The sequence below is a fragment of the Amblyomma maculatum genome, chromosome 4, assembly GCF_055883805.1.
Source record: "Amblyomma maculatum isolate TAMU_Amacu chromosome 4, ASM5588380v1, whole genome shotgun sequence".
Classification (NCBI taxonomy): Eukaryota; Metazoa; Arthropoda; class Arachnida; order Ixodida; family Ixodidae; genus Amblyomma; species Amblyomma maculatum.
In genome coordinates this window covers 195489758-195513789 of record NC_139347.1, presented here as the reverse complement: position 1 = coordinate 195513789, position 24032 = coordinate 195489758, and the positions used below count along the sequence as shown (strand labels likewise).

The 24032-nt window shown below is 45.4% G+C and overlaps 1 protein-coding gene across 1 annotated transcript in view; it reads right to left on the bottom strand.

The window, feature by feature from the left end:
- Positions 1–24032, bottom strand: part of LOC146193945 (sodium-dependent noradrenaline transporter-like) — a 132436-nt gene that overhangs the window by 85150 nt on the left and 23254 nt on the right. Inside the window, exon 8 of the mRNA XM_084602901.1 lies at positions 16915–17039. Within this exon, the coding sequence (XP_084459027.1) occupies positions 16915–17039 (125 nt within the window). The remainder of the gene's footprint in view (positions 1–16914; positions 17040–24032) is intronic.

Sequence of the window (24032 nt, the reverse complement as noted above, 5' to 3'; positions counted from 1 at the left end):
ACAATTCTCCCTGGTTCTGTTTTTCGAAGTTATATATTTTAGTTCAGAAATAAATTAACGTCCAATAGATTGTTTTACAGGGACCTCTTAAAGGCTCTTTTGGTTATGTCATTGCAGCTGGTATCGAAAGTACTTAAAACAGAAGTAAGCAATATTTAATAGCAAAACTTAAAGCTAAAAAAGGTAGCCATACCTAAAGCTAAGGTTCTCAAAATCTCCACTGTATAAGACAAAAGAGTCTTTGAACAAATCACTGAAAACTTTTCCATTGAATCTTCAGACCGCTATGACCCAGCTTTTAAAGACGTTTTATATCAGCTTAACTGAACAACAAATGAATTAGGATAGTTGTAATAAATTAAAAATAGAAACTATGAAAAGGGGGAAATCAGCTGGAGGGGATCAGATAACAACAGATATGCTGAAGGACCGGGGGGATATCGTGCTAGAAAAACTGGCCGCCCTGTATACGCAGTGCCTGGTATCATCGACGGTACCGAAACCATGGAAGAATGCAAACATTATCCTCATTCACAAGAAAGAGGACTCTAAGGACCTTAAAGATTACAGACCAATCAGCTTACTGTCTGTTACGTATAAGGTATTTACTAAGGTAATCGCTAATAGAATCAGAACAACCTTAGACTGCAATCAAGCAAAGGATCAAGCAGGGTTTCGGAAACGGCACTCTGCTATCGATCATATCCATACCATCAATCAGGTGATAAAAAAATGCTCCGAATATAACCAGCCCTTATACATAGCATTCATTGATTACGAAAAAGCATTTGACTCAGTTGAAACCTCAGCGGTGATGCAGGCATTGCGAAATTAGGAGGTAGACGAGCCGTACGTTAAAGTGCTGGAAGATATATATAGTGGCTGCACAGCAACCATAGTTCTGCATAAAGAAAGTAACAAAATTCCCATAATGAAAGGTGTTAGGCAAGGAGACACAATCTCCCCAGTACTATTCACAGCTTGCTTAGAGGAAGTATTCAGAGACTTGGAAAGGGAGCAGTTAGGGATAAGGATAGATGGAGGATACCTCAGTAATCTGCGATTTGCTGATGACATTGCCTTGCTAAGCAACTCGGGGGATGAACTGCAAATAATGATTGATGACCTAGACAGGAAAAGTAGAAAGGTAGGCTTGAAAATCAATATGCAGAAGACTAAGGTACTGTTCAACAGCCTCGGGAAGGAACATCAGTTTACATTAGGTAGCGAACTACTGGAAGTAGTAGGCGAATATGTCTACTTAGGACAGGTAGTAACCGCAGATCCGGACCATGAAAAGGAAATAACAAAAAGAATACGATTGTGATGGAGCGCATTTGGCAAGCACTCGCAGATTATGACTAGCAGCTTACCGGTATCGCTCAAGAGGAAAGTATACAACAGTTGCATTCTTGCCTGTACTCACCTATGGGGCTGAAATGTGGAGGCTAACCTAGAGAGTTCTACTTAAGTTGAGGACAACCCACAGGGCTATGGAACAAAAAATGGTAGGGGTAACATTAAGAGATAGAAAGCGTGCAGAGTGGGTCAGAGAAATAACTCAAGTTACCGACATTCTAGTAGAAATTAAGAAGAAATGGACATGGGCAGGACATGTAGTACGAAGAGAGGATAACCGATGGTCGCTGAGGGTAACAAACTGGATTCCAAGGGAAGGAAAGCGTAGCAGGGGGCGGCAGAAAGTTTGGTGGGCGGATGAGATTAAGAAGTTCGCAGGGGTCAAGTGGATGCAGCTAGCACAGAACCGGGTAAAGTGGAGAAATATGGGAGAGGCCTTCGCCCTGCAGTGGGTATAATCAGGCTGATGATGATGATGCACTCCAAGTTTTATTGAACATGATGAATAGGCTGTTCATTCTGGGCAATTTAGGTGACACCTTTCAATCCACTGTTTCGAAGTTTGTCTTTTTCAATTATTTGAAATAAAGAATAAACTACGTATTCTGAATTTTTGTAATTAGCATAATTAAGAATTGGGATTTCAGCCTGAGCATTTTAAAACATTTGAACCTCATTTTTGTTTTTGTATTTATTTTTCTAAAAATATATTGTTTCATTAACATTGTATCTTTTTGTATTGCTGCACTTGTGTTATATGTATTTTTTCCATGCATTCCACTCCTTTCTGTGCTGCCTCCACAGACCCTGAAGGTATTCAAATAAATAAATAACTTGTCGTTGCCTCTCACTCACCAATCATCAGTCACTAGAACCACAAATTACTGGTACAACGTTTCACGCTACGCCCCATTATTCTAGACACACGACTACAACGCCGGCGACTGCTTTTGCGATGGACAGAACGAGCTGCATAAGCTATCCTTTATTAACGTCCAAAATATTGTTACGAAGCGGCAAGCCGACGAAAACAGAACAGAGGACAGATATAAGATGTTCGATGACCGTGAGATGACGTTTAATGAAAATGTTAGCGGGTCAAGCGCGAGCGCTCCTGCCCGCGCCACTGCCTGCTTCTTCTTCCTTTCTCGTCCGTAACATGACCCGAGGCCACCGAGCCATCGTCCCTATTGTGGACGAGGAGGTTTATCGATATTGATGATTCCATGACATGATGATGGGCATGTCTAGATGCTTGAAGAAGGGGAAGAAGGAAGAATAGAACGGCTTGCCGGCACGATGATTCCCGATGAACATTGGCCCAGGACACTCTCGGGCCACACGTTGCCACGACTTGATGGCGGAGGCCAAGGCACGCACCGCATGGCATAGGTAGGGGAGGATGTCTTGAAGTGTAGCGGTGTCTTGGGTGGTGTGGTATTTGGTCGGCACATCTAGTCAGGGGGGTCACATAAGGTTGTTTGGGTTTCTTCTTGTGTCTTGAGGTCATGCGTGGCCATCTCGGGTCAGTCTCTCCTTCGTTGTGTCTTGTGGTCGGGGCGGGGGGACGGGTTGGAGGAATGGCAAGGTCGTGCTGGGTCCGGCAGGCTGGGGAACAGCCATGCGATGCTGCCTAACCTTCAGCCGACGGCACAAGAAGTCGCAAGGCGCCGAAGCTTGGGACCAGGATGAGGGGGCGATGATGAAGTACCCCGCACCTCTAACCAAATGGTACGAAGTGGCAAGCCGATGAAAACGAAACAGAGGACAGAGAGAAGGTGTTCGATGACCGTGAGACGACGTTTAATTAAAATGTTGGCGGGCCTAGCGCGAGCGCTCCTGCCCGCGCCACTGCCTGCTTCTTCTTTTCTCGTCCGTAACAATATATTGTCTTTGCCATACACTTCTACCGCCTTTTAACTTGCCCGTTTCCGTTCGCGTGTAGGCTAGCTGCTACTAATTAAAATCTTAACATGAATATTGTACCCTCAAATACAAGACGCTTCTGAGCCAATGACCAATTGATGCTCTCCATGCCAAATGTCAAAACTCTAACACAGAAAAAAGAATCCGACAGTACACGATACTCATCATTTGGGGAATGGCAATGAGTATGCGATGAACGGTCAAGTCTAGGTTTTGGTTTTACTAAAAAAAAAGCGTTTATAATCTCTCAGTTATCTATTTAGGCATTAAAACAAATTTATCACTGTTCAAGAATACGAGAATAAACTTCAGTTGACGAAGTGAGTGAATGGTAGAGAAACGTCTTTCAAATCTGTTTTTATTTTCGCTTTTTATTGTGACCGAGCAGACACAGCGGGAATTCATTTGAGCAGCAGGCAACTATGTGCCCATTTTGAATGGCCGGCCAGCGCATGAGACGTGCGTCGCATGGTGCTTTGCGTCGGTTACGCGGTGTCTTCTTCATGGATTATGTTTCAAACGGGTTCAAAGTTCAGCGCCATGACAGTAAGTTTATATCAAGATGTTTTACTGATATGGCCTCCTAAATGTGTTTGAGCAGCGCAGTAGTTTCAATGCGAGCAAGCTGCTATCATCGTTTGTAAGCGGTATCATGGAGCCTGTTGTGCCCTCGGCTCAGCTTAGCGCGCTTATGTCCATGCTGCCATGTTTCCTCTTATGCATGGCAAACGTATTCGATGATATGAACTGTCTAAGCAAGGCAAGGCTCACAAATCGTGCACCGGCTTTTCTGTACTGCGCACCGGCCAAACAATCCGCCCGGGCGCAAGAACGACAGCTAAAAAACTTGAATTTAGCGTCGAGTCAGCTCAATTTATTGAACGCCGTGGCAATCAACATGTTCCTTCTGCACGAGATTCATTGCGTATGTATTTAAAATTTTTGTGATCACTTCACGGGCAATGAATTACTGTATTATCACTGTGACATGTGCAGCCTTTTCCTTGCGTGACACTTGCACTTGGCGCGCGTGATGGACAAAGACGTTTGAGGAAATGTGTTTGCGGTAATAGAGCACGCGACATTTGTCGAAGTCACAGTTATGTGGTGTTGGAGGAAAGCTTCGTGGGGTGACTGAGTAGAAATAAAACTGGCGCCGGCGCTGGAGCGCAATGTGTAAGCAGTGCGAATTACTACGTGCTGCTGCTACCTGACTACCCCTTCCGCTGTCCACCACTTGTTGATGTGGACTCATCCGTTCTTGTTACACGAGCCCCTACCCGTCGCCGTTGGCTTGCTTTGTCTTCGTTTTGAAATCTGAGTCATTGTGCATTCTACGAAGAGAGTTTAGGTTTTGTTTTGCGAGTCTTCTTCTGTACACTTGTCATACGTGCGCAAAGTGTTTCGAATCGCTTCCTATGAAAGCGACAGAGTATGATTAGTAGACGGCCGAGTCTGACCAGGCGATTGTGTAAGAAAGTCAGTTGCACGAACTGGCTCAACTTTCCGTTTTAGTGCAGTTTGATATTTACGGAGCCCTATAGGTAGAGTTCATTGCATTCTCAAAACACCGCGGCACTTAGCCGCTCGGACTGCTGTTTAGGAAGAACGCAGTGAATTACTGATTTATTCAGCCATAAATACCGTCTCGCTGTGTCACTCTCAAATCTCCAAGGTGTAGCTGCATACAACCGCTATGGGTACTTGACTTTTTCTGAATACTGCTCGCATACACTTACAGGCTGCATAGGCTTCGGCAAACTTGCTGATTTGTATATAAGGGTGTGTTATGTGTATATTGTGTCCATTATGAGCATATGTGGTCATAATGGACACTCAAGAGCGAAAATAACAAAAGGCGGGCACACTGAAGGAATAGACCGCCCAGGACAAGCGCTTTTCCTGTGTGGTCTCTTCTTTTAGTGTGCTTGCATTTTTTTGGCTCTTTAGTTTCCATTAGGAGCATTTACCAACATGTGCAACTTTTTGCCCTGCTTTAGCATCTGTGTGCCTGAAATGTAATGCGCATTCAGTGTGGGGGGACTTATTTCTCCAACATGCCAGGTATACTTTGCGCGGGTTTTGTCTGAATAGGTATCGTTTAACTAATTCCACGCAGCGCTCTTTTGAGGGTGAATATTTCAAGGTGGGTACAAAAGCAATTGCATTAATGGTCCCCTGTTAGCTTTCCTGTGTCGGTGCTTTGAATTTGCGCTCATTAGTAGTGGATTCGTGGTAAATAAGAGTCTGTACGGGACATGACGCTTCATACGAGCAGTGTTGATAATATACCGAGATCAGGTTTGGGAGTAGGTATCTAAAGTGAAAAGAGAGAGCGCCATGTATTATACTTTTTTTTTCAATGTTTTGTGAAAATCATCTGCAAGTGCTCTTGCATATTTATTCAAACTATAAAAATTGTCTATCTTGAACATAGATGCCAAAATACGCATTGCGTAACAAATAAGAGTACGAGTTCCTGATTTTTATTTTTGTTGTGAATTTTGGGCACTTTTTTTCTCGTTTATGCAGACATATAGGCTGCAGCGGTGACGTAGCGGTAGAACATCCGCCTCGTATGCAAGAGGACCGGGGTTCAAATCCCGGTGCCGCGCAATTCTCCACCGCACTAAAAAAAAAGAAAGAAAAATCCGCGTGTCGATGGAATTGCATAAACAGGTTTGGGGTGCGACGTGATGCCGGTGAACACCTCCGGCAACGCACCCCTCACCAAAACAGGAGTTGGCCACCCTGGTGCAGTAATTGGCCATAACCTCTCATGATAAGCTCCATAAAACCCCGGCCCTCAGTCACCAGCGGCTACGGAACAACTGACCACGGCGGCGGTCAGACCTGTGACGCAGCAGGGGGTGCTAAGAACTTCTGGCTCCGCTGAACAGGCCGCCATTGGAAACTGACCCTGGCAACGTTTAACGTTGGAACCCTAGGTAGTGAAGCTAGCTTAGCAGTACTGTTAGAGGAACTAGAGGGCATGAAATGGGATGTCATAGGGCTTAGTGAGGTTAGGAGGCCGAATGAGGCATATACTCTACTGAAGGATGGGCATGTGTTTTCGAGGTTTACCGGAGAGGCGAGAACTAGGAGCAGTTTTCGTTGTCAATAAGTATATAGCGGGTGTAGGCCTAGGCACCTACATGTAGTTATGATGACCAGGCAGTTGAAAGCTTCTATGAAGATTTAGAATCGGCACTGCGAAAAGTAAAGGCACAGTATACTGTACCAATGGGCGACTTCAATGCCAAGGTAGTGAAAAAGCAGGCAGGAGACCAGGCAGTAGGTGACTATGGCATCTGTTCTAGGAATAACAGGGGGAGTTACTAGTTGAGTTTGCAGAGCGCAATAACTTACGAATCATGAATACCTTCATCAGCAAACGCAAGAACCTGAAATGGACATGGAAACGTCCGAACGGGGAGACTAAAAATGAAATTGACTTCATAATGTGTTCAACCCCCGCCATTGTGCAAGATGTAGAGGTAATCGGGAAAGTGCGATGCAGTGACCACAGGATGGTGAGGCCCCGAATTAGCCTAAATCTGAAGAAGGAACGCAACAGGTTAGTAAGAAAGAAACCCATCAGCGAATTAGTGGTGAAGGGGAGGGCAGAAGAATTCAGGATCTCGCTACAGAATAGATATTCAGCTCTAACCGAGGATGGCGACATTACCTTAGAAGCAAGGAACAATAATTTCAGAGATATCATTACAGAGTGTGCGGTAGAAGTAGGCGGTAGGATAGTTAGAGAGGATACCGGTAAGCTGTCTAAGGAGACGAAATATTTGATTAAGAAACGGCAGAGTATGAAAGCTTGGTCTCCAACAGACCAGATCGAATTGGCCGGAGATATCAAAGCTAATCAATAAGCGCAAGGTGGCTGATATAAGGAAGTATAACATGGAGAAAATTGAGCATACTGTATATACTGGGGGAAGCCTTAAAGCGGTAAAGAAGAAACTGGGCATAGGCAAAAACCGCATGTATGCGATAAGGGAGAAGGCGGGCAACGCCATCGCGAATATGGACAAGATAGTCAAAGTAGCCGAGGAGTTCTATACAGATCTCTACAGCAGCCAATGTAGTCAGGACCGTAACGAGATTGGTGGCAGGGAAAAGCAGTCAGATTTTCTACCAGTGGCGAAGGAGGAGGTCAAGAAAGCATTAAAAACTATGAAAAAGGGGAAATCAGCTGGAGAGGATCAGATAACTACAGATTTGATACAAAACGGGGGTGATATCGTGCTAGAAAACCTGGCCACCCTGTATACGCAGTGCCTGGTGTCATCGATGGTACCGGAACCATGGAAGAATGCAAACATTATCCTTATTCATAAGAAAGGGGACTCTAAGGACCTTAACAATTAGACCAATCAGCTTACTGTCTGTTACGTATAAGGTATTTACTAAGGTAATCGCTAATAGAATCAGGACCGCCTTAGACTGCAATCAAGCAAAGGATCAAGCAGGTTTTCGGAAACGGTACCCTACTATTGATCATACCCATACCATCAATCAGGTGATAGAAAAATGCTCGGAATATAACCAGCCCTTATACATAGCATTCATTGATTACGAAAAAGTATTTGACTCAGTTGAAAGATCGGCGGTGATGCAGGCATTGCGAAATCAGGGGGTAGGCGAGCCGTACGTACGTACGAGCTGCACAGCAACCATAGTTCTGCTTAAAGAAAGTAACAAAATTCCCATAAGGAAGGGTGTTAAGCAAGGAGACACAATCTCCCCAGTACTATTCACAGCTTGCTTAGAGGAAGTATTCAGAGACTTGGAATGGGAGCAGTTAGGGATAAGGGTAGATGGAGAGATGGAGAATACCTCAGTAATCTGCGATTTGCTGATGACATTGCCTTGCTAAGCAACTCGGGGCATGAACTGCAAATATTTATTCGTGACCTAGACAGGAAAAGTAGAAAGATAGGCTTGAAAATCAATATGCAGAACACTAAGGTAATGTTCAACGGCCTCGGGAAGGAACAGCAGTTTACATTAGGTAGCGAAGTACTGGAAGTAGTAGGCGATTATGTCTACTTAGGACAGGTAGTAACCACAGATCCGGACCATGAAAAGGAAATAACAAGAAGAGTAAGATTGGGATGGAGCGCATTTGGCAAGCACTCGCAGATTATGACTAGCAGCTTACCGGTATCCCTCAAGAGGAAAGTATACAACAGTTGCATCTTACCTGTACTCACTCACCTATGGGGCTGAAACGTGGAGGCTAACCAAGAAAGTTCTAATTAAGGTGAGGACAACCCAGAGGGCTATGGAACGAAAAACGGTAGGGGTAGCATTAAGAGATAGGAAGCGTGCAGAGTGGATCAGAGAAATAACTCAAGTTACCGACATTCTAGTGGAAATTAAGAAGAAGAAATGGGCATTGGCGGGACATGTAGGGCAAAGAGAGGATAACCGATGGTCGCTTAGGGTAACAAACTGGATTCCAATAGAAGGAAAGCGTAGCAGGGGGCGGCAGAAAGTTGGGTGGGCGGATGAGGTTAAGAAGTTCGCGGGGGTCAAGTGGATGCAGCTAGCACAGAACCGGGTTAACTGGAGAAATATGGAGAGGCCTTTGCCCTGCAGTGGGTATAGTCGGGCTGATGATGATGAGTTATTTTTTGTTCGCTAACAGTATTTCCTGCGTATCTTTTTTATATCTTAGTTTTGCAGATATCCTGTCTAAGATATATTTATTTACGCGTTCTTTAAAGATGGGGAAGCTCATGTAGCAGATATTCAGTTCAGTCGTTCAGTCGTGTCCGACTCTTGGTGACTCTATGGACCATGTCACGCCACGCTTTCCGGTCTCTCACTATCTTCCTAACATCACATAACTTCATCTGCAGTGCCTCGAGGATGCCATCTAACCATCGCGTTCGCTGCCTACCCTTTCTCCGGCGACCCTCAACCTTTCCCAACATCAAATCTTTCTCCAGCGACTCCTCTCTCTCTTCTCATCAGATGACCAAAGTAGCTGAGCTTTAACTTTAGAATTTGACCCTCCAATGAGCAGCCAGGGTTTATGGTCGACAATATCGACTGATTTGATCTTCTGGCAGTCCAAGGAACTCTCAAGAGTCTTCGCCAGCACCAGAATTCAAGATGTATACACAAATCTGGGAGCTCAGAGGCGCCTGATACAGATCTTAAAGCTCCACATGTTAGCTAAGTGCCGCTGGGTGCTGTATAAAACCATGTGGTATCATCGGTTTTGGGCCGCTTTGCTACATAGTTTTGTGTTCATTGCATGTAAGGTCACATAAAACTTTAATAATGGCAGAGTGCAACCGCGAACACAAAAATGCCTGTAATGCACGCAACATTTATTTCCTGGCTTCTGTGACAGAATTCAGTATCCGAGCAACCTAATGTGCTGCTCTATACAGGAAACAACATAATAACCTGAAGTTATATAGCTAACTATACCATTCTCCTGACGCAAGTATTTTTCTCAAACACGTTTTGTACACTACATTTGTTTTACTTAAACGCGAACTGCCTCTCATATTATTAGTTCTGCGTGAATATAGATATTCAAAATGTAAACAATTGGTATCAGCATGTTGCTGCTATCGTTTAGCTCTAACCATAGGTTTTAACCTGCCATCTCTCCTATGTGGCTCTCCTGCTTATATAAGAGCATGCTTAAGTCCTGCTTCGTGACCAACAAATGTCTTGGGCATATTGATGCATATATACTACCTTATTCATAGCGGTGTTTCATATACTTCTGCATGCATTTAGTATTGCACCTCCCGATTTCTTGGACTCAGCAATTGGTGATTGTTCAAATGCACATGAAGCTTTTTATTCAAGTCGTAAGGAAATCGCGGAATATAAGGTAAAAAACAACTTATATGAAGCATTGTAAAAGTGAACTGTGTGTACAATGTTGGGCAGCCTGGCCTAAATTTGCCAGGTAAAATTATACAGGAGGGGGCGAATTATTCAAAAATTTATTTAAAAGTGCAGACATCCCTAGTTACAAATCTTTAAGGAATTTTAATCCCTGCAATTGACTGCCATGCATTTTTGCTACTTCCGTATTTCTAGTTGTCTTATGTCCTTAGCTTTTGCATATGTGGTACCTGTTTTCTGCATTCGTGTTTTCCAAGTCTCGAGGTTTGTGCCCACAATGAAGGTTTGATAACATTAGATTAAAGATATTGAAAGCGGAGGTTTCTTAGTTTATTTGAAAGAAATCATTAATATTGGCATGTCAAGTTTGAATAGGGTCAAACAGGCAGCTTATATTATATAGAAACATTTTCATTAATTATAATGCATAAGGTTACTGTAAAGCACTAATATTTTGCAATAAGAGGGAACTCAAGAAGGGTTGAGGGGGAGCCTCATTTCACAAGCAAGTCAGCGTTTCGACAAGGGGACTTCTTCATCTGCACCCACAAGAAAAGATGTCCTTTTGTCGAAACGTTTGATTTTTTTTACGAACCGAGGACAATGCTTGTTCAGTTCTATCATCCTTTGTAACAATTTTCCACTCGTTCTGATTTGTTGTTAGTTCAATGTTTTGCAAATGTGGCTCGAGACACTCCTTCGGAATATCTCGTCGTAAATTGCATGAGACATACGAGGAAATGCTTGATGGTCACCTATTTCTTACGTCCTTGGGTAAGCGTTTGGACCAAGTAAAGGCTGAGATTGGGAACATTGTTCTATCTTGTGTGACGCATTGTGGTATAAATGGTAGAGCAAATGAAGCGGTGCCTAAAACGGCATAGAGGACACACTCATGGCTGTTTGAAGAAGCTATCAATGTATGAAATAATTTGTAACATGCCGTTATTTAATCCTCAGTTAGGACCATGAACTCACGTTCCTCATGAAGTGGATACAGAAATGGTAATCTTCCCACAGCCTCTCGGGGCTTATGTGCTTCTTGCTGGCTTCTAGATATTTAACGGAGAGGGCAAAGTCTTAATGTCAAAACAAGTTTTGGTTGCGAGTTCAGACGATTAGTGTTCAAATGATCTCTTGGCACTCGGCGAGGCAAGGAAAGTTTTGCAGTAAAACATGCACTAAGGGCAAGGAGCAAAGGAAGCATATGAGAAATGTGTTTTCAAGGGAGGCCTTTTAAAACAAAATTTAATCTAAGTAAGGGAAGCTGTACTTCTGGCATCTTCATTGAGGCAAGGAGTGTTATGAACAGTGTTTAATTATGCACTGCTTTATTCCTGCGCGGAGAGGAACGTATAGCATTCCTTTTTCAAGGAACGTTTTTATAGTACTATGTTGCTGGTAATATGGTGACCAATTCTTAAAATTGTGTTTCCTTCTTGGTTACTTTTGCCGAACATTCAATGTCGATGACTCAAAGGTGAAGGTCAGCCACGATGCTGGCGAACGGGAAATATTCTGTGTCTCTTCTATTTCTAATTTAAAAAAGGAATTTGTTTTTCTTTTTTAATTTACAGCATCACATGGCTGTAATATCCGTGTATAAAAGCTACGCATAGAATAGGCAGTAAAACTTATTTTGTGTGTACATGTATATATTGCATGATTCAAAATCACATCTGTGATTGCCGAGGTGCATGCATGCCATTATTCAGCAACAGCTGCCTTCTAAAGGTGTCATGAAAGTAACAAGGCATCGTGGATGTGGTATACATTGCCAGGAACAATGCAGTCCGGAAACATTCTCTTTGCTCAGTTTTTATATTTTAGTGCTGTCTTCCAGGATTGTTTTCACTCCCTTTTAGAAGCTCAATACATGCACATAGAAACTGACCATTAACTATAGCTATGCAGTGGTGTAGAGAGCATTAAATATTTTGCATATATTTAATAGGGTTAAAAATGAAGCTTCAACATTTGTACGTATGTGTCCATAGACAGTCTGCGCATCTCAAACTTGTCTATAGACATGTCATATTTAGAAATCTCTTCTCTCAGAAGCGCAATGTCTCACTACTTTTCTAGGCTCATTTCATTTTTATGGCACCCATGAAGATTACCTGCAAGTTATAAATTTCCAAGGGTCACATAGAACATTTGCAATGCTAATTCGTTATCGCATATGCCTGCGCCATAATGAATTAGCATTGAAAATGTTCTATGTGACCCTCGGAGATTGATAACTTACAGGTAATGTTTATGGGTGCTATAGAAATGAAATGGACCTCGAAAGGTAGCGAAACAATGTATATGAGAGAATAAATATCTAAACATGAAATATGTGTACAGTCAAGTTTTAGATGCATAGACTGTCTATACTCAGTTTATAGACAAGTCTACTGGTTTCATAGACATATGTCCATAGACAATCTATAGACATTGGTCTACTAAACGTATAACGCCATATATCTATAGATTGTCTATAGACGACCTATAGACGAATGTTTATTTGCATAATAGGCATTAGTCTATAGACTGTCTGTAGACGATCTATAGAGTCTATAAATAGAGGAAGGATGTCTATAGACTATTTATACACTGTCTACCACTATTGTCTATGGACAGTCTATAGACAAACGTCTAAGAGATGTGCAAGGCCATAAATTTATAGATTGTCTATAGACCAGTCTAGAGGGCTAATTTATAGACTGTCTACTGCACGTATTGCCAAAAGTCTGTCTATGGACTGTCCAAAGCAGTTGTTGTAAAGGTTACCAGCCGTTAGCAGGTAGGAGCAGAGCGGAAGGCCATCTGCCACGGTGCAGAAATAAAAATCCCTTTCCCGCGTTTAGCGGGGAGGGAGATACGCTGAGAGGTAATGAATAGCTTAGAAGTTTGGGCTGTGCGGAGAGAACGAAGTAATATTCAAAGCGAAAGGGGTTTTACGGACAGAAGTGCGAAGGTGGCAACCGTGCAATGCAGAGGTTGTGCATTGCATTGAGAGAGGGAGCGAGGGCCAAAGAGGAGGAGGAGGAGAAGACATTTATTTAAGATCATATGATTTGGGAAGGGAGGTGCGTTTGGTTGTGGAGCTGAGTGGCAGACCCCATTTCGGGACGCCATTGGCCGCCGCCGCTGCCCGAGCTCTCTGGACCAGGACACGCTGGGCCTCCAAATCAGAGCTGGCTGGACAGAGCCGCATCCCAGCCCTCCCTAGTAGGGTTTTATAGCTTTTATTTTTGTATTTTGCGGGCAGGCCCACAACATGGGGTATAGGTCAGCATACTGCCCTGCAGAATGCGCACCTACCCGTGAATGTCAGGTTCACGTGTCTTAGTATGGCGGGATTTAGAAAACCTCCGGTTTGGAGCCGTCTAAGGTGGCACTCCTCAGATCTGTCGAGACCTTTTGCGGGTCCCGGGAGCGCCCTCCTGCAGAGGCGTAAATAATTTGCAATATCCGCATAAGTCATTCCCCTCCACCCTCTGGTTAGCGGGCACCTATATGACCTGTTTTTTACTAGTAGCCGAATCTGAATTTTTTGTTTGAATCTGAATCTGAATTTTAATTCACGCCTTTCCTGATTATACTCCCAATTCATGTTTTTGGAGAGCGGCTTAACCGTCAAAGTATTTTTCCACACTTCCTGGATGTCTAATCTGTTTCTGTGGTGGGGAGAAGCCCTAGATTGCGGTCTCGGAGGGCTTGCCTGCCAGTGCTGGTCACCGACAGCCTAGCAATTTGGCTTATTCTGTGGGCCTCAATCAGCTCCCCGGTTATATTAAGGATCCCAAGTTGGAGCAGGCGCTCCGTAGGCGCTCTGGCAGGGAGTCCTAGAGCCTTTTAACCCCCGCCCGAATCATCGCGTCGAGCGTCCCACGGTCGCTCTTCCTCAGCCTGACGTAGGGCGCCACGTACACCATACGACTAACGACGAACACCAAAAGCAGGCGAATGGTTTCTTTTTCAAGAAGTCCACGGCGGCTGCGTTTCGATGGAGGCGAAACGAAGTGGCGTCCGTGTGCTGTGCGATGTCAGCGCACGTTAAAGATCCCCAGGTGGTCGAAATTACTCCGTAGCCCTCCACTACGACCCCCCTTTCTCTCTATCCACTTTCACTCCCACCTTCATCCCTTCCCTTACGGCGCGGTTCAGGTGTCCACAGAGCAAGTGTGACAGATACTGCGCCTTTCCCTTCCTATGAACCAACCAACCAACCACCGTGCTTGCCGGATATCTTGCCAATCATCCTACTAATTTGTTCGCAGGTGGACTTTAATTTTTTCAGGGCTGTGGCGTTGTTACCCCGGTGATCAATTTGTAATCCCAATACCCGAAGTGCGTTCACCTCTTATGCTCAACCCGAGTGTGAAGTTATTGGAATCTGCAGGCTGACTAGTGTGAAAGCAAAACCTAGGTTATACAGCGTTCACCCACTGCCCACCCTGAACAGTGTGCATGCTGGATTGAAAGAAATGGGAATGCTGGAGATGTGTATGCAGTGCCACGCATTGTTTGCAGGTGGGGCATGAAGGAAGTTCATCGAAGGAAAATGAGAGGCTGCTTTTTTCTGCAACGTAGCTTTGTTGATACTTATGCTAGTAAACGGACGTCCTTAACGACACATCGCCTTTCCTTCGCTAGCATCGTCCTTCCTTGAAGCTGCATCGGATTTCATTTGCCGGAGAAACTATCTGAAGATTTCATTTGGCACAAGAGCTATCTGAAAACGTACTCTCTCAACCCTTCGGGGAAAATCAGTAGTTTGATTGACAGCTGCAGCACGTACGGACAAACTTGGAATGTCTCCAGGTGGTACTTTCTACCCATGAGCCCAGTCGTCACTGTAATAAAAAAATGTAGCGGTTCAACTCCTATCAGTTTTTATTACTGTGATGAATGGGCGCATACGCAGATAGTACCGACTGGAGGCATTCTAAGTTTATAGGTGTAACGCTGCGTCAAAGCTCCCCAGACGGTGGAAATTACTCCGCAGCCCTCCACTACGGCTCCTTTTTCCTCTTTTCATTTTTAATCCCACCTTCCTTCCTTCCCTTCCGGTGCAGCTAAGATATCCACGGAAACAAGTGTGATCATTACTGCGCCTTTCCCTTCATAGTAACGAATTATTGTTATTCGACGCAGCTGAACCGAATATGGAGCGCAAGATATGGCTGTGGGCGAGTGAGTGTTACATTGAACACAACCAGAGTTCCGTTGAACAAAACAAAGTTCACCGGCTTTCTATGCAGAACCCACTTTCATGCCTGTTATGAGCGTGCCTGTGGGGTATAAGGGTATGCATGAATTCAAAAATGTCTTGCCAGGCTGGTTCTATAGTTACCCTCCCACATGACAGTAAAGGCCCGAGTTGGCGAAATCGGTTACTGGGCGACAGGAAGCTCGTTTAGGCACCTAAGGCTAGCGTGGTGTAACTTTCGTTACAAGATTATGGTTCACTTAAACTCCACTTTAAAGGCTATGACGTGATACCGTAGGCTACCAACCCACATATAAGGCCCCGCTTTAATTAAGCCGTATGAATATGGTTTAGGAGTAACGCGGATTCAAATGTCATGGCAGACTAATTCTAATGTCATTCTCCTACAGAAAGGAGAGATCCAAGTTGGGGCTCTTTCAAGCACCCAGGCACCGGCGAAATGCTGAAGGGTAGATTACTGTAGATTTGGCTACAATATTGCGCAGTGCTATCGAATGACCCTTCGTGGCGCTGTATTAGAAAAGCAGCCCGAGGCAACATCTTTAAGAAATTGTACCGTGCCACCTTAACCCCTCAGCTGAGGGATTAGCCCCAGTAACACGTAATGGTAAAATACAGCGCGTAAGTAAGACATGTAAACATTTTATGAAAAAGCTAAGAAAATTGTCATGGAGAAATTGCAGGCTTCATGGAACAGTAAAATGAACAAACTACTATGTTTCAATCCAATGAGTGAAGAATCAAGATAATGTACTCATGAAAAATAGTTCACCGAATTAATTTACGTTGCTTGCATCGAACATAGCTGAAGGATGTGGTGGCGTGTCAGATGTACACACATTTGACAGAGCACTGCATTCTTATGTTAGAATATGTACTGGTATGTACACAGTGTGAAGCGAACTATAAACTAAATCCTATGTTCACGCATTAAATTCGAGAAACTAAGCAAACATAAGGATATCTGAGTCGGTGTTACAACAAGCAAGTCGCAATGCGTCGCAGCCTGCTCTTGGGAGAGAAAGGGTATACCCGAAATTTCCAGTATTTTTGGTTTCTCATGGAAGCAATTCTACCGAACCAACTATTATATCATTAAACATCGCCGTACCTACAAATCAAACGCATCAAATCATGTCCTTGGCTCATGGTAGCCTGCAGTGGCTTCTCGCCATAAATCCCAACACAGCAACAGCAAGAAAAAAACTTAACCCATAAAGAACGCCATCAGGGCGCTGCAGTATCCTTCGGTCAGCAGGACATCCCCACAATAAAATGTCGTATAAAAATAGTAAAATACGAGGCCCTTTCAGCAGTCTTGACGACTGTTTAACCGAAACTGAAATCGAGTTTACAATCGTGCAGCGAACAATGCGCAATGACCCAGTCGACTAGGATGATGTGCTCCTCGCAAATGGTGAGCAAGGTGTCCGGAACAAAGGAATGCAAACGCGGCACACGGTGACACGCCGGAAGCATATGTGCATGAGATGCTCACCATGGGGCTGCTCTCCTACCTGTGGCGATCACGTCGTCGAGCTCGAGGCCATAGAGGATGGTGGCATGGCCTTGCAGACTGAAGGACATACAGCCGGCAACAAGGCTAAAGCAGATGTCTGCCCAGATGACCTTCCAGATGTTGCTGTTGAAACAAAAGCATATTGTGTTCATCCTAAAACTGCAAGTATATGCGTACTAAAAGAAAACTTGAAAAGAGAAGTAACACCTCAGCATGCGTACGCGATGATACCGATGAAGTCGTCAGTTTAGGCACATTTAATCGTGCGGATTTATGTACTAAAGTAAAAGGGTGCGCCCAGCTACCTCATAGAGCGCTATGGTGCAACACACCTGTGACACAGGCAGCCGCCGTTAGTCATTCGAAGCGCATCACTGAGCAAATTCGTAACATGAAACATGTAGATGCGAAGACAAACTTCGTTACCTACGTCCACTCAGATCAAATCGGTTGTGGGATAAGGAACGTATGCAGATCGGCAGCGCACCACGAACAGCGATTTGACTCACGCGGGAAGAGCGATCGGTGCCGAAGCGTCACATCTCCAGGTTACAGAGGCAGCTTGACCGGCAGAAAAGGTGAAACCGCACATAAAGTGCTACATAATGAGACATTTTATGTGCTAGAAGTTAAAGATTCGGTTGCATTTACAAAGTGCATATATAGAGTTTCCGTTCGCATGCATTAATGCTGATCAGTCAAGTTTTGCTTGACTGATCAGCATACTGAATCTGGTTAGTCGGAAACTTATTTTCCCATGAACCAATTTAAAGAAATATTATTAAAAGATTACGGATTCAAAAGCCGATGTTAAGTAGGCTATCGCTGCAACGGTCGAAAATTTCGCTCCATCACTAGGTTCAAGCCATGCTCAAACCCCTAGTATTTCGTTCTCAAGCTGCGAGGGTCTCATATGTCCGATGCACATCTCACGCTTTCATGTGAAAGGAGCTGCGTAAGGTCGCAGCTACATCTGACTCTGTCATGTCACGTGGTGTCATGACATCACACAACTCGCGGAGAAGTCACCATGTCACCTGTCAGCTATCACCTGCCAGAGGTAGGTGGATGATGTGTAGCGTAGCGAGACTTTACACAGTCGGCACTACGCAGGCCAACATACAACAGAGCGGCAAAAATGGAATGGCCGAACAGCTGGAAAAAAATTGCGCGGCGGCTGATGGGCACGGCGAAAAAAATTTGCCATGAGAAACAGTGCAGCGCCGTAGGCAGCAGTCCGGCAGAAGGGATTTATCATAGTACGCCCGCAGAATGCAAGGCAAAATCTAACGGCAGCGGCAATGTTAGATTGCGTTAGGGCAGTTTAGGTTAGTCGATATGGTACACAAGCGTAAGTTTCCGGGCTAGTTGGTACTGCTTACCTAAATAACAGTGCTGAGAAGAGGACGAAACACGAGTACAGTCTTTGTCTTTCCCTACGTTTCACCTTATTCCCAACGCTGTTCTTTAGATTATTTATTTTGTAAGAATTTAGAAAGGCACTTTATTAAACTGTTATGAAGGGTAGCTGTTCAGATTAGTTTGTGTAGATACTTCATTACAATAAATTAGGTTTGGTTTCTGAGGTTTAACGTAGCAAAGCGACTCAGGCTATGAGAGACGCCGTACAGGAGGACTCCGGAAATTACGACCATCCGGGGTCTTTTACGTGCACCAAAATCGCACAGCACTCAGGCGCCTTTCTTTTAGCCTCCACCGAAAAGCGGGCGCCGTAGCCGAGATTCGATCCCGCATCCTTTGAGAGTATTAGCCGAGCGCCGAAACCACTTGTGCCATCCAGGCGAGGGTTAAAATGCATGAATGTGGCGCAAACAGCACAAAAACACAGCAAGAACACAATGTAACCACTGACACACTGGGAAATGAAAAACGGCTTGTTCGGACTCTTCCCTTTCCTAAGCCAATAATTACAGGTTTATGTTTTATTCCTATTCAGTCAAAGGTTAAGAGCTATAAGAATTAAGATATGTCAATTCTTGCTTGAGGGGCGCAATTGGAGCCGAGCTAACGAAGGTGCCTGCCCTCACATGAATAACAAAAGCTGCATGAATGTATATTTAGCAGGCCGTTCTCACTTGATAGCTTCGCAAAACACGCGTCTGGTCTAGCAACTGTCCGCATTTTTGCATTTGTTACAATAAACGGGAACGTTGCTTCCCATGCCTGTCTTCACTGTATTTGCATGCTCATTCATTAATGCATCGGCCTGTCTGACCGACATATGCGCGGTCGCGATGCGATTAACTTTCCTGCAAAGACCGCCCAGTCTTTTCTGGGGGCGAAACCACAACCCGAATGCCAGCACGTTGACGGCTATACAAATCTATGAAGATTGCTAATTCCAAACCTACGTCATGTTCCCCATCTGATAAAGAAGGCTGGACCGTACAGCGCCCCATTTGCGTCGTCGGGCCGCAGTTAGGTCCAAGGAATGTTTCCTAGCTCCCGTAGGGGAACCTAAAGAGAGTGGTATTTGTAGGTGAGGTTGCTACTCGGCGAACTAAGGAAGATCCTCCGCCGCCGACGTCGAGTAACGACCACGCCGCTCTTATTCCGACGCTCCTTACGAAGGTGCTCTCGAAGATCACACGGCCAGACGTTAAAGTGACACCGCCGCTACATACGACCACATCGACAACAACACGGCCGAGTGCATGCCGACACCGTCTCCCTGCGCAGTGGCAACGGTGTGCCCCGGCCGTGACCTGAATAAACGACGGAGCCGAGATCACACACACAGGCCCACGTGCAATGCGAGGACGCAAACACGTGACCTCGCCGTTGCTGTCGATGGTCGCGCTGTTACCGCCCTAGTGGACACTGGAGCCGACTCTTCTGTTATCAGTTTAGCTTTCACCACGCAGCTCAGGAAAAGTAAGGACCGCTTGGGATGGTCCACTGATTTTCATCGCTGGTGGTAACCTCATTAGTCCGTGGGGCAACGCAGACGTCGAAACCGCCGAAGGCGTCGTTGAAGGAAGCACCTAGTTTTTTTGGAAAGAGGGCTCGGTATCGCAAAGGTGTCGCCCATATTCGAGGACAGGCTCAAGTGCTGATGACGATGACGAAGAACGCCGCTATCTTAACAAGGGCACGACGATCGCTTTCCTCGACGAGATGGCTAACAGTCTAGATGTGTTCGCCCTTCCCGGCCAATCCTAAGACGATACGCCCAACCTATTTAAGGAGCCCACGTTAGACATTAACACAGTACTATCCCGAGAGAGGCAAGACCGGATTTGTTCTTCATGAATGCCTACAGCGAGTTCTTTTCTTCAGCATCAAAGGTGCGACAGAATCGGTTGGCAAAGAATTGCATTAACATAGACGAACACGCCCGACCTCTTCGTCAAAGCCCCTACCGTGTATCGCCACTCGAATGCGAAGCCATGCGCGATCAAGTGAAGGAAATGCTTTGCAGATACATAATTCAGCCACCGAGCAGCCTCCAAGCGGCACCAGTCGTTCTAGTGATGAAGAAAGACGACAGACTTTGCTTCTGCTTTGATTATCGCAACTTAAACAAAGTCATGAAGAAAGATGTCTACTCGCTTCCTCACATCGCCGACACTCTAGACCGTCTGTGTAACACTAGGTATTTCTTGTCCATGTACTTGAAGAGCGGGTACTGGTAAGTTCAGGCCGAAGAAGACGGTGTTTATTGCACTAGACGGCCTCTTTAAATTCAAGGTAATGCGATTTGGCCTGCTCTCCGCACCAGCCACGTTTCAAAGAGTAATGGACACTGTCCTAGCTGGCTTGGAAGTGGCAGATTTGTTTGGTACACTTGGATGGCGCCGTTTTCTTCTCGTCAAACTTTGACGACCACATTGTTACGACCAAGCATCCGCATTTGCGCGCTCTATTGTTCGCCTGTGGGCATGGATAAGTGCTGTGAATATGTGGTGATGGTCCAATGGCTCTAAGTGAGCCTGTTTCCAGGAATCCTGTTTTGTAAGCCTGTTTTGCTTTGTGGACACTCTGCAAATGCCAAATTGACCCTGCCAAGAGAACGTCTGGAAAAACACAAAGAAACGTCCCCCTGCGGGAAATGCAGGAAGTGCTTTCTTTCTTTTGTTCACCCTTCCAGTCGATAAGCCCTATCGTCCAGTGAGGAATGCCTACTTTCCAAAGGAGACGACAGAGTGACATGTCCGCTGACGTGCAGGACAAGAAAGGAGCATGACGCATACAGCCATTAAGTGATTTCCCAGGAATGCAGGAAAGATTTGCAATTGTCGAAAACGGACAATGCTGGGAGCGGATGCGGCGCCACGTGCACTCGGGTTTCTGAGAAGTAAAACCACTTGTCAGAACCAGCCTGTGGTTTCTTTGCTGAAGAATAGAAATGTACCTCCTCTCCTCGCCGTTCCCAAGCTTTTCCCGCCAACAAGTGATCACGCCCAACGAATGAATGCCGGACCAGTCAGTGCTTCAGACCATCAGTGCAGTGATGTGTTCGATTGGATGCCGATACCTGAGGGGCGTGCCCTGGATTTGGTTGGTCAGCATCTTCAGAGAGGGGCTGGACATAGGGGGTTTTAAGGACGCTGCAGAGCACGAAATGTCGCTCTGGGCCCTGGGTAACCGGCTCATCCAGTCGCTTCTCGCTATGAACTCTTAACGCTTACCATTTTGCTGATGTACCCTTCTTTTTCATGTAAATAATCTTGTAAATAAGTTTCTCAAAGTGCCATTAAACCTGCTTGTACATATTTCACCAACTTCGAAGATTCAATCCTACTTCAACCCCGAGTCTCTGCACGCTACCAAGTGAAGGCCGGGTCGACGTAGCCCCAGCGTCACGACAACTGGTGACCAGCGTTGGGATCTGAATCTACAAGCCACAACATCTGATGACTGGAGGTGGGATCTGGATCTACAAGCTACAACATCTGGTGATTCGAGGTGGATCAGAATCTACAAGCCACATCTTGTGATCGGAGGTGGCATCTCAAGCAACAAGCAGGCGCAACAATCGGCCAACAAGAAAGCAGCTCGGAACATCGATCGCATGTGTGGGTGAGTGCTTGGCTTTTCTTCTGATGTGGACCAGGTTCTAGAACAGGGTTAGATTTTAGAACTGGTAAAAAGTGTTGAAACGCCTTTAGGTTTGGTAGTTTGCACAGTTGTTTTGGAAGTAGCCGACACTCGGAGCGATCATGGACCTACAAAAGCTGCAGAAACCGGACCTGTTGCTATTGTGTGAGGATTTGGGAATTGATACAAGTGGTTTGGCACGAAAACCCTTGATTATAAAGGCAATCACTGATCTGGGAACCGATGATGAGGAGCTCAGTGAAGCATGGAACCTCATCGGGCAAAAAAAGGAACAGCTCAGACAGCAGAAAGAGCGGGAAAGAGAGGAAAAGAAGCTAGAAATTGAGCTCCGGAAATTAGAACTAGAGTTGAGCAAGAGGTCGGGCGATTGTCCCCAGCTAGCGGTACCGCGTCTCAACAAGGAGGCAGATTTCAAGATGTCAAAGTACATGCAGCCATATGTGATATCAGGGGATATCGGTCTGTATCTGGCTAACTTTGAGCGAACCTGCGAAAAACTGTCCTTCCAGCGAGACACTTGGTCTCAGAGATTATTGACGGTTCTGCCCTGCGAGGCAGCGGAGGTTGTCGCGCGGCTAAGCAAGGAGGACGCGCACAACTACGAGAAGGTCAAAGCTTGCCTTCTGAGAAAGTATAGGCTTAGCGCCGAGGCGTTCAGACAACGTTTTCGGAAAGCTACTAAGTCCAGGGACGAGAGTTACCCTGAATTCCTGTACAATTTAAGAGTTAATTTGGGCGAGTGGCTAAAGAGCACTGATTCCTACAGTGATAGGGACGCTGTAGTCGAGCGAATTCTTTTGGAGCAGTTTTATAACTGCCTCCCAGAAAAAGAAAGAAATCGGTTACAGGACCGAGGCGAAATTAAGTCGGCAACTGAAGCTGCCGAACTTATTGAGGAGTATGCTTCGCGCCGACAATTCAGCAACCCAGCAGTGGATAGGCCCCGCAATCCCAAGTTGAGTGTGAATAACCGTCAGGAAAAGCACTTTGCTAGAGTTGGAAACGAAGAAATGAAGGTTTCTTCAGGCAAACTCCCTAGAAAGGACGGCAGTGAGAAAAGGGAGGAAGTGACCAACGCGCAGAACACAAAGAGTAAGTTTGAGGCTAGGAAGCCGCTCACATGCTTTAGGTGTAATGAGCAGGGTCACATTGCCGTCAACTGCCGGAAAGAAAAGTTTGCTTTCTCGTATGTCAGTGACTGCGATGAAAATATGCAGCTTTTAGAACCCTACCTGCATGACCTAGTAGTCAACGGGAAGCCTTGCAAGGTACTGCGCGATTCGGCCGCAACGATGGATGTTGTCCATCCGGCGTATGTATCGCCTTCCGACTATACAGGACAGTGTGCATGGATCCGACAGGTAGTTGAGGAACAGAGTGTGTGCTTGCCGATCGCGAACGTGGTCATCGAGGGCCCTTTCGGCGAATTAACAACCGAGGCTGCCGTTTCAGGAAAGCTTCCTAAGTGCTATCCGTATTTGTTCTCCAACAAATCGGACATGCTACTGCGAAAGAGGGGCATCCTTTTCGGAGACAGAGTTGTGCCAGCCTTAACACGTTCAAAGGCGCGAGAACTAGCTACACTGCTAATTCCAGAAAAATCCACCGCGGAGGAAACGACAGCTAAAACAGTGGTCGATGCGGAAGACAGTGGGTCAGAAAACTTTGAGAGCAAGGCATCTCAAATAAGTCAACTTGAAAGTGAGCTTAATGAGACGCGGAATGAGGACGTCCTTGGGAGTAACCTCTTGCCGCCAGCGTCTAGTAATCTAACGAGACTTTTAAGTGAAAACCGAGAGGACTTAGCTATGGAGCAAACCGTGGTAAATCTAACGTTAAACCTTCCAGAGGAGATGGGGGATAACTTGATTTGCCTCAGCGGAAAAGGAAGCAACGCTCAGGAGCTTCTCAGAAAGACAGAGCAGAGAGGAGTAATAAAACCCTCGGAAAGCGATTATGCTTCGCCTATGATCTTAGTAGAAGCTTCAGGTAAAGACCCTAGGCCTGTGGTAGATTACCGAAAGCTAAATTCTC